This window comes from Bombyx mori, chromosome 1 (genome assembly GCF_030269925.1).
Source record: "Bombyx mori chromosome 1, ASM3026992v2".
Taxonomy (NCBI): Eukaryota; Metazoa; Arthropoda; class Insecta; order Lepidoptera; family Bombycidae; genus Bombyx; species Bombyx mori.
The window spans coordinates 14,420,734-14,432,656 of NC_085107.1; the positions used below are offsets into that span (position 1 = coordinate 14,420,734).

General features: G+C 33.3%; 2 protein-coding genes across 6 annotated transcripts in view; both read left to right on the forward strand.

The window, feature by feature from the left end:
- Positions 1–5,141, forward strand: part of Snf4agamma (SNF4/AMP-activated protein kinase gamma subunit) — a 92,892-nt gene extending 87,751 nt beyond the window's left edge. For 4 of the 5 annotated variants that reach the window (XM_021352503.3, XM_021352504.3, XM_038021881.2 and 1 more), the window contains exon 16: positions 908–5,141. In XM_021352503.3, coding sequence (XP_021208178.2) covers positions 908–1,159 — 252 coding nt within the window. In that variant the 3' untranslated portion in view covers positions 1,160–5,141. 5 annotated transcript variants of the gene reach the window in all.
- A 1,814-nt stretch (positions 5,142–6,955) lies between these two features.
- LOC101744006 (uncharacterized) lies at positions 6,956–11,923 on the forward strand. The gene is made up of 5 exons (XM_004933082.5): positions 6,956–7,665; positions 9,233–9,445; positions 9,540–9,854; positions 10,080–10,625; positions 10,915–11,923. Exons 2-5 carry the CDS (start codon positions 9,263–9,265, stop codon positions 11,068–11,070), a joined length of 1,200 nt encoding a protein of 399 aa, XP_004933139.1. The 5' UTR covers positions 6,956–7,665; positions 9,233–9,262; the 3' UTR covers positions 11,071–11,923.

The window sequence follows — 11,923 nt, forward strand, 5'->3', positions numbered from 1 at the left end:
TAAAAAATACAATTACTAGTGGTCGCCCATAGACGAAATTCGACAATAATGCTTAGTTTAAATTATAAGTTTGAGCATTATTATGGTTCTATTGTCAAAGACTATACTTCTATAATCACAAAAACTGCACTATAGGCAAATAATGTTAAAGACAAACAATATTAATATTTATTATCGGACTTTAAAAATAAATACGCCTATGCGTGTCAAATACATGGTAGTGTGTGTAATGTTTGAGTTATTGATTTAATGACTTTTTTTATTTATAATTTAAAAAAAATATGCATTCTGCACTCCTCTATATTCTGTATCAGTGTGAGAAATTTCATGCTCCTCCGTCCGCGAAATTTTCATAAAAAGGGGTACAAAGTTTTTGCTTCATTGCTCAAAGATATTTAAATATCCAAATTTATTTGTTGCGTATATCAGATCTTACATAAGTTTGATTTTTTATACTTTTCCCGGCTGTCATAGAACTTGGTGCCTTAGGCGAGGTTTCTGTCGTAGTAATATGAAAATCAAAATAGATGGCGCGCAACTGGTTTGAATAAATCGGATGTTTTTCAAACAGTTAACGAGTCACAGCAAACCGTGACCCAGTTCGAACTATGTCCAATAGTATAATTGTAATGTAATTGTAATTGTAATAAAATATAATGACTTTGTGTAGCCTAACCAACATTTTTAATATTTTAAACCGAAATTTGAGTGGTACAGTCTATTTAATATTGTTTTATTACTAATTATTATCCAAAATGGCCAGAGTTTGCTAGTCTCAACCAAACTCATGTTAGTCTATTACCGAATTACCGATGTTCCGTCACTTAATTAACTTTGTCCATTTTAGACATTTAATTTCCTTTGTATAATTATAATATATAAAATATTAAAAATGTTCATTATTCAGGTACATCGTCTAGTTGTCGTCGATGATGACGATAAAGTCATCGGAATTATATCTCTCTCGGATCTGCTAATGTATCTTGTCCTACGTCCTACCGGCGAGTGTGGCGTCACCAGCTTACGCAACGAACACGCGCCCATAGAAGAAAAGGACGAGAACTTGAATCCCGAAGACGTAGCAGAATCCGGAGATGATAAATCAACAGTTTCAAAAGAACAAGACGATAGCGAAGAACGCACTCAGTGCCAAGAGTAAAACAAATGCGATTCCGCGTCTTCAATTTAGTTAACGGCTTCGCGATCTCCATCACGACGCCATTTTGTTTGCATTGATATTCAAAATGGCCGCGGTGATTAATGGATTACAGTCAGTAATTTTTTTTTTTGGAATCTTATGTACAAGATATCTGATTGCATTCAGTCCGTAAAAAATATTTTTTTCATCTACATACATATATCTATGGTTGGTGTTCCTTCGTGAAATCTTTGTCGACGCGGTTGTGAATTAATACATGTATGCAATAATACATTGTATGCAATACATTTAATGTAAAAACAGTCTTGTTTTTTCCAAAAAAAAAAAAAACGAAAACCAAAATATCATTCTAATTTTGATATAATATTTATTTTATTCCGTTTCGTTTCCATTTTATACAAGTTTTTTTTTTGAGAAATGTTTACTTTGTATTTGTACTGATTTGTTCAGCTGACTTGTATGTACCCTGCATATAACGTGCATATAACAGTTGAAAAATATATATTAGAATTATGTTTTTTTTAGAAAGCGCTCTTACCAGTTTGTATTGCATTGCGTTTTTTATTACGAACATATTTTAATTATAGGGTGATTGATATATCGTTATGTATGTATGTACGGTGATCGTAATAATACCACCTTACAGTATGTACGTTCGGAGCGTGAGCATTAATTTACATAAAATAATAATTATAAAAACATTATCACAATCAAGTGCAATAAAAAGAACAATCCATAATATTACTTTGGGACTCACAATTTTTGTTTTCTTTTATAATATTTATTAATTTGTTGTGTAATCTGATTCCTACTGAGATTTGACGTTTTCGTGCATATTAATGTAGTGTAACAACACATTTTAATAAAAAAAATACCATTCATTAAATTGTATTTTTTTATGATATTGAACAGAACAAAAGAAACGATCGAATTTATTTTACGGAAACTTAATTTATTCTTAGAATGTATTTTTTTTTCTTTGTTATTAATTTAGTTGACCGCAATTTTAATAGTTCTCGGTTGCTCAATCATTCTGGAGTGTCAATAATTTTTTTATAAATTACAACTTAGAAACTTGTCTTTGTAAGATATCAGAATATGGATGTGAAGGTTTTTTTTCTTCAGTTTCTAAGTAAATTAGACATGATTAGATTCCTGTAAAACGTTTGACGTGAATTATTTATTGCAGGAAGCGACTTATGTAACAGTAACGATTATCATTAAATTCTAGTAGCATATCAGTTTTTAGATTATAAAATTGTATGTTGATAAAGTAAAAATAAAATAAAACTCAAAAAAAAAAAATAACTTGTACTTGAGATAAAGTGAGAGAATATAATACATAATACGCAACATTTTCCGACTTCTTAAAATGTAATATAAATAAAACATACCTTAATATGGGTAGTAATTATACCTTTCCCGGAGTCGGAATGGCAACATTATACTATGTCGATATAGACAAACAAAGTTCTATATTAAATGAAACGAATGAAACACCGTCGTTTTCTTAGTTCATATTCAATGAACGCGTAATGTAAAGCGAAGTGCTTCCGGAACCGTTGACGCGGTGCGTTTAATTGTGTTACATTGCGTGTAATGTTAATACGTTTGTAAGATGAAAAATCTTGAAGGATGTTGTACTTGGTAAATTATGTACTATATCCTATTTACTTTTACAGAGAGGGCGCTGCCGTTTCCCGCTTTGTACGGCTTTTATTTAAAACCGTTTTATAATTATTACGATTGGTGGCTGACAGTGTAAAACCGAGCGGCGACGCCTTCTAACAAAGATGAGTAAATGTATGGTAAATAGTGAGCCAAAATTTGTGTAACTTATTTAGTTTCCGCATATTAGTAGATATAAATTTAAATCAAAAGTAACTAATAATACACGTACATAGATTTAAAAAAAAAAAAACAAAAACAAAAGAGACTTCCAAAAATGATATGAAATTAACTTACACGGGTTACAATGCATAATGCTGTTTTTTTACATATGTTATCTGCTACCACATCTGTGATAAAAGGAATATGAAAAATTATCCAATTAAAAACAAAAATAAAAACTATTTTTTCTATTCGTACCATTACTTACATCTTTTTTTTAAAGCTACACTAAAAGAATGGTGAATTTTATATTTCTCGTTTAGAAGTTATAAAAAAATGTAATTACTAATTTTCAATGTTTAAAATGTTTTTACATTGACGGTGAATGTATTTTTGTTTATTGAAATAGTTCAGTTAGGCCTCGTTGGGTATATATACGTGGTATAAAAAGGTTATTTCTAATTTTAAAATTAAATTGTTTTACCAATTGGCGGTTCATACACAGAGTAAATAAACACGTATATATACAAGTCCTAGCGTTTAAATCTGTAGTATCTTATTTTTGTATCATATTTATGTATATCGTATATCGAAATATCGTATTTTAATTAAATTGTTTGTACTACATATAAATACTATCATTGTAAAAATGATAAAAAACAATTATTTAAAGGAAATGTAACAACGCTCACGCTTACCGTAAATATAATAAATGTGTAATTTATGTGTAGAACGTAACCAGTAGAAGTATATGTTAAAGTTATTATTTAATTTAAAAGAGAGAAAAAAAAACATAATATGTTTAAAAAAAATGAGAATCTGTTTTCTTTTGTATGAATATAGTTTTTTTTTTTTTAATAACTTATTCCGCACTCAATCTGTGAATCGTAGGTCCGGAATTTCTATATCAGAACTGGGCACTCTTTTTTTTAATAATTTTTTTATGTAATGTGTATTCAAGAGTGCTCGGAGTCGGTGTGTTCGGATTTTAATAACATTGATGACGTCATCTGTAACGCGTGTATATAACAGCTCACGTTGTCTGTTATTTTTCTCAGTCGTGAGGCTCTTAGCAGAGCAGTCAGTCGTGGTTACGTTAAACCAGAATGTACTGAATCCTATACGATTCGTCTCCACCAATCCGGAAACGATGCCTATCTCTCATCAAAGTGACCGTCTTTACTAGGCCAGCTCAACTTGTGAGGCTATAATCGTGTAAACCAACACCTGGACATGTGTAAATATTTTAATCCAGTCAGCTGGTCTGGTAATCAGACTGTACTGGACTGTCTGTGGAGATTGGCCTGTACTGTCTCCGTGATTTTTAGCTTCCCTTGATTCGAAACGCTGTTCCCTATGCTATACTAATCAAACGAACGTCATCTATCCACTAGCCTTTGTTTGCAGCGCGCTAAGGTTCTATTTGCATGTAAACGGCATTACGGGATTTTTTTTTATCAATAAATATAAAATACTTAATGTTCGAAAATGATTGGTAATTTAATATCAAATATTTTGTTTGAAACGGAAAAGAGACCAGAATTTGATACGTGCTAGTAAAAACAGGCCATGTTTTCCTTTTAATATGATTTTTAATTTGTTTTTTTTTTACTTTATCTAGTTTAAAATGTAATTCGAACAGACTCCGCGACTAAACCAAAAGAATGTTCGTATATGAATATTTCGTATACGACTATGCTAAGATGAAACTAGAACCAAAAAAACTTATGCGGATCGTTACTTTATTAAAAAGAAAAGAGGGTAGATTTAACTAAAACTCTATGGAGTCGATGTATGTAATAAAAATCCACATATTTATCGCTTCGTTGATACGAATATACTTCATTTCTAATATCAAATCATAAATATTAATCGCACTAATTTTTTTATTTGTAGGTATCACTTTGCGCAATATAATATTTGCAATGATGACTACATTATAGTTAGTGATTATGGCCACACTAAAAACTATCCTTCATGGCTGAAATGTACCCGCGTGACAATACATTGACATCAAACAAATAATATAATGTTTCTTAAAAGACGTATCGTCATTAAAAATGTAAAATATATTTAGTAGTTTGTCGATGTCATAATAATGTACCGTGATACTGTATGAGAACTCAATAAAACCTTTTTTCTGTCTTTAAAATATGTCTTTTTGTTTCGAAGTAAGATAGTGACGTCACATGTGTTAAAACATTCATTAGATACATACTTTAAACGTTCTTCAATAAAAGCTTCATTTAAACGAATCCACCACAATATAATACAATAATAGTTTTTTATTTAGCATTAGAAAATAAGGTTCTACATCCACTTAATGAGTAGCGGTTGTTGTTTTTTTCCTACCTATGCTGATAGCCTTGAGAGGCTATATCAGCATTACCCTAGCGTGTATGTGAGCTCTCGGGACTCAAATCAGGTGTTGCTAACACTGGCCCTAACAAGAGCAGTGCTTTACAGAATCTCCCTGCGGATCGGAAACGCGACCCACTGAGATGATCCGGTGAGAAACTCAGTGGGCTGTGTCTATGGGTGGTTGTTGACATTCATTGACATACATATACATATATATATATATATATATATATATATATATATATATATATATATATATATATATATATATATATATATATATATATATATATATATATATATATATTATATAAAACCATTACCATAGACAAACGCTGGAATTCATTCCAGAGTTGGACGGCGGTTTTGATTAACTGAAATGCACAACATAAATATACGTAATGTACTCTGTTCCCGTGGCGGATGGTGCGATGTTTATTCATAAGATGACAGGATAATTTCTGACAATTCCTCCAAGCTCTCCCCCAGGTACAGACAGTACAAAATATACCGACGACCAGTGTACGTAGATCGAAGGAAACTTCTATCGCGAAGTTCGAAATGTGCGATAGATATATCATGATCTCATGTAAAAAGAGTGGCAGCATTTACGTAGTGGCGTCCCTTTCTTCGTTTTTTAAAGGCAAATGGATTCTTGCGATGCCATAGCTGTCAGTGTCGAATTTATAAAAATCGTGAATTATAAAATAACATATTCTTTTTATTGAAAAATGATACGGAGTATAATGATATGAATTTAATTGGCTGAAATGAGATTAGATGGGATGAAAAATAAGGGCTCAGTAGAATGATGGAAATTTTCTAAGACTTCAGTGGAGCTTTTGAAGGAACTCGAAAAATATAGTTCCCAAACTTATGCAATTTCACAAACGCTAAACGGTTAACAAGCCGTTTAAAACTGCTGAAACACCAAATTAACCAAACATACATTCAAACAACTACGCTCCTCGCGTTCCCGCCAAAGAGTCCTTGTGACGTCTATGAATTTTGTTTTTTTTTTGTTTTAAGGAATTTTATGACCTGGTAATTAAGACCTTTTTTAAGTCATTTCTTATTTTTATGAAATATGATAATAAGGAGTGAAATTTAATGAAGATGATTAATTTGAGATATTAATTAACTGGAATAAAATAAAATGAAATGAGATGAAATTATACGGGACGAAATATAATCTCAGTAAAGTGGTGATCATTTACTGAGATTTTTTCAGTGGACTTTTTGGAGGATCCCGAGAAGTTACGTCCAGCGGCTTTGTTTCACTTTCCCGCATTTGTGCACTATCACAGATACTAAACAGTTAATAAACCACCGCTATTACACATTTAAACCCGAAGAAACACTAAATAGACAAAATAAAACAAATCACACAACTTCATTCCTTGCGTGCCCGCCAAAAAGTCCTATGAATTTTGATAACCATGAAAGACCATAGATAAAATAATGAATTCAAAAATAAAGTTTTCTATACTTTCGAAACGTCGTATCGAAAGTATCTTGTAGCTTAAAAACTACTCAATATAATATCTCGTTTAAAACAATTTTCGTTCGGAATATCCTTTAAAAGTTCGGATATGTAAAGGTTTTTTCGGATTTTTCCGCTTAATAGTTAAAATCTTGGATTCGTGAACTAAATTTATTAGTTATTACCTATACTTATATATTACGCTTTTTAAACTTGTTCACATTAATATTTATTACATATACCTAGTGGCTTACGGAACACATTTATCGCCATCTGTCCAATGGCACCTATGCCAATAATGCTAACTATTGTCTTCCAGTACGGACAATTTTACACTAAAAACATATAAGTATCATGGTTCTTGTCTTGTCCAAAAAATATATTTATAATTAAATTCACATCGTTAACCCATACACCTTTACAGCTGTTGCTTACAAGAACTGGTAATTTAGTTGAGCTTATGAAACAAAAAATTATGAAATTATATTACTGTATTGTCTATAGTTCAATATAAATTAATATTTTGACCCTATTACATACTTCTCGCCTTATACTTTTTCGTATAAACTAATTCGGTACATGCTGTTGGTCTCTTTATTAAGGACAACATCATTTTTCTCCTCTCTATAATAAATTTGAAATTAGTTATCCCGCTAGAAATCTTTACAATAAATGTATAGATAGAATACACTGTTAGACGCGCGCAACTGCGCATATCTGTTATTATTGATTCACAAGCGCTTTTGACGGGTCGCTGAGCCCCTGACTGGACCTTTCGGCGCAATTGTGTTGAAAGTGTCCATCATTACTTCAGCTGAAACACTTATAAAAAGTAAGTTTCAAAAATCTTATTGTTTTGTTGCATTTTAACAGACAACTTTGCTTGCTTTGCATATTTTTTCAAAATTTAGAATATTATCGATGCTTTTTAATGGTGTACACGCTTAAAGAACCTTATATTGAATTCAATACAACCAATAAATATACGTAGGTGTTACCTTTATGGGGAACATTTTTAACGGGCTTTCTCTACTTTTCGGTAGCTGATTTTCGAATTGTATACACCCAAGTAAATCAAAAGTCAGTGAATATTCTTCAATCATGCATACGAAAACAAAACCTGTTTAAAGCTGGGAATTTTAAGATTGTGAAGACGCCTGTCTTCAAACTTAATTGTGTGTGGAGGCGTGTGCTTGCCTCGATAAAGGGGCCTTTGTTTTTTTGGGCCGAGGTTGGACCTCCTACGAGGTTCTGAGGGACACGCGGGACATGTGGGACTTGGCGGTCGAAAGTGTTAAAGGCTCACCTACTAAATGACTCCTGCACCCTCGCCCTACGTCCGATGGCCGCCCGAGACAAAATCCGGACAACAACCTACTACAACCAGACGCGCAGCTGTTCCTAAGGATGTCCGGCAGACGGAGTAGTCGAGGCGTTAGTCTACGACTCTCCGTCGGACGTCACCGTACGGCGGCCCTACATGATACCGCTGGTGTTCCGGAATACACCGCTAGTTCAGAACCAGCCTGCCGTTTCTGAACGTAATATACCGCCAATCGGTTGCTCTTCTGAAGAGCGACCTAGAGTCCGGTTAGCGCGCCGCTCGGTCTCGCCCATTCATGTCGTCCCGTAACATTCACTAGAGGGAAGAACGCCTACTGGCGTTGGAGCCGAACACGACGGTCGGTAGCGATAAGTAGTTTTTTTGAGCGACCATAGGCAATGTTAACTACTTTTTTGCGTAATAAGCAAATGACCAGGTAGCACATCTAGTGGTTACCCTTGCTCATTGGATTGAAGAAGCTTGAATGGACAATAGCAGTGGTAGGGGCATATTCAAGATGCTGCCTACCACTGCGAACTCTTTTCAAACTTTGTTGTGAGGACATTTCATAGTGCTTGGGGAACACAATGGAGAAGAAGCTCATTCATTCTAAAAACGATGACTCGCTCCCTCGATGAATGCAGCGGTTCCGAGTGATATGGACGAACTCTTCTACAACAACAGAAGTTGCGATTGACGATGATAGAATAATTTGAAGCATTTCTGTAGTGACATGAAAGAGACATTACATGACACAAAGAGCATTAAAGTCTTTCCGTAGACCCAAAGGCTCTAAGCGATGAGATCGAGATTTTTTACAATTTCTCGAGACTATTCGATATATCGAGTATTATTCGCTCTTACAAATTTTCTATCGGAAACGGTACATGTACAAAAGACTCGCTTGCTCAACAGTTTTGTTCAAAGTATAAGTTTCTACGGAAACTAAATTGACATATACATTTATGTCTATCCATTAATTAGAACATCACTGTAATTAATTAAAGTGGCAAATCGCACTGAGAGTAAAATTAAATATGGTTATAAAAATCAACATAAAACCTTCTTGTTCCAGTACTTTTTATAGCTGCTGACCATCGCAAAGATGACTTCGAATTTTAGCCAGAACGCAATTTTATTTGGGACTTTGCAGTCGTACTGCCTTGTCTGCGAATGCTACCTCGCAGGCAAACGAGACACTATACGGCACATTTCAAAGGATGACCATAAAACAAATCTGGAAGCTAGCATTTTCGTGGAGGAATTTACAACTGATCAAATAAGAAAGGTTTGCGCAAATCACTTCAATATGCTAAGTTAGAAATTTGCTTATCTTTTTCTGAAGGTTTTCTATTTTTTATATTACTTCAATTTTTCTAAAGGTTAAAAAGGGATTCTTCTGTGAGCTGTGCAATAAATACTTTTCAACCATAATACAAGGACGGCTCCACGTATCGGATGGTGAACACGTCCGTAATAAGGGCGTCCAACTATTCCAGCGGATGGAAAATGGTATGGTCAGCTACAAAAACATACCTATCACGAAAGAAGCATGGAATGGGATCATTGAAAACAAGTGCATAATCTGCGACACAGAATTTGATTCTCTGGAGAGTCACATAACTAGCCAAGAACATCTTTTTCAGTTGGTACAGGTAGATGTGGAGTTTGGTGCTTACAACGGACTCTACAGAGTGGTTAGTATATTATTTCAAATTGTCAAGTGGTCTTTTCTTTATTTTAATTTTTTGTATTGTCTAGTTCTTTTGATATATTTTTATAGCATAATTTTAGACGTAACAGTTGAAGCAGCAATAAATACGATTTAATTTTCATATTTTAATGTTTCATGAACTAATATTAAACATAGCGTCCCACTGCAAACACGGATTACAGTGCTTAAATAGTTGACATAATTTCAGTTGGAAAACGCGTTTCAATGCTTAACATGCAACGAAGTTTATACACCAGTAAATACGAATGTTGAAGCAAGTGCAACAACGCATTTCTTAGAGTCTAAACATAAAAGGATTTATGACAAATTAGCGAAAGCTGCAAACGAACAGTTACAAGTTAACGACAAACGTACGAATAAAGGAAAATCACGTGGTTTAAATGCGAAGAATGCTTTAAGCCGCCAGCTGTCATCTGATTCGTCCCTTGCAAATGAAGATGACAACGACGACGGAATCAAGATGCTGTCCATCGAGAAATTCATCAATGATTTTTATGCGATCAAGGGCACATCTCTGGGCGGCAAAGATGTTGTCATAAACACAAAAATAATTGTGGGGCTCTCAAGCTTTTATTGCATAACGAAATTGGATACTTGGAAATGTGAGATCTGTGACCTCACTTTAAACTCTGATGATATTGACGCCCATAGACTCTCTCAGAAACATGAAGCTGCAATGAGTGACACTCCAGTCATATTAATACAGGCTGCGGGAAATGAATTTATCAGAGAGGTAATGTTACATTTAAATATAATTATTATTGACACTTTCCATCTAAACTCTAAGCAGGCTACCTGTAACGGTAACTTATACTAAATATCATAAATTCTTAAACTAAAATTGGCACCTGATAAACGAAGTCGCTCACTTTCGAAAATGAAATTGAAAAAGTGCCTGCAAAATAATAAGCATAGATCATCTATTGTCTACGCTAAATTTTTATTACAAACAACATTTATCCAATTCCTATGATTATTAAATTTACTCAAATCACGTACTACCTACGCTTTTATCATTTAAGGTACGTCCCGAAGTTTACCACTGTGGCTTTTGCAACATCGTCGAACAAGGCATGGACACCATCTTAAAGCACTTGAATACCGCAGATCACAAGCAAAGCAGGATATCTGCAGCTTGGCGTCTCCACGAGCACATGCTGGTTAAGAAATTGGAATAAAGCAAAGTCATGAGCTATTCTGATACTTTTCAAAAATATGACTATAGAATAGGTTAAAAATCAGCTGCTAAGGACGACGAAGGATGCCGGTTTATGGATAAATTAATGCGAAACTATTTAATATTCTTATTAATTTTCAATAGTAATGATACTCAAAGTAGTTACTAGTCGTGAGAACGCATAGTTGAATGGTGTTGTTATTTCATATACCTACGTCGCATAGTCATTTCATAGATATTTACATTTTCGTGACGCTCATAGAAATAAAAAATAAAACATTGTAATCACACAGCAAATATTACGGTAGATTGTAATGATGCATAATCTTTTTTAAGGTATGTCTAAAACTTATTCAAACGTATTTAAATGTATTTTAAATTTATGTAATTGAATTAGAAACATTCATATTATAATCTCTCATAATACCCATAGCAACCTTTTATGTCAGAATAGGGTTAGTAATAAGACTCTGTAACACCACAGCTTCGAAAAAAATCGCATAATTTCCTTCACCCGTCCTACCTTTCCTCTGTATCTCTCAACTGAATATCAACTGAAAGCCGTAATTTCATCGTATTAATAGTTTTGATTTAAAATATTAGAGTAGCATTCGATTTTGTATTCAATGTCTTTCAAGTAGTAGATTGTACATGTCTTTCTTAATAAATGGAACTCATAATTAAAAAGTAGCAATTGTACTTACTCTCTTGGATCTTAATGTTTTATCTAATTATTAGGAGACTACTTAGAATATCAGTAGCAGTAGTTTTGAATTGTAACGATATGACCTATAAATGTCTGTAACGCCATATTTAATAGCGCAGTTTTAAAAATAAAATTTTGATTAATACAA

What these genes read in the sequence shown, in the direction of transcription:
- LOC101744006 (XM_004933082.5), top strand. Translation starts at nt 9,263, where the DNA reads ATGACTTCGAATTTTAGCCAGAACGCAATTTTATTTGGGACTTTGCAG. An exon ending in CAACTGATCAAATAAGAAAG is followed by an intron (nt 9,446 to 9,539) that starts GTTTGCGCAAAT and finishes ATTTTTCTAAAG; the next exon opens with GTTAAAAAGGGATTCTTCTG. An exon ending in ACAACGGACTCTACAGAGTG is followed by an intron (nt 9,855 to 10,079) that starts GTTAGTATATTA and finishes ACATAATTTCAG; the next exon opens with TTGGAAAACGCGTTTCAATG.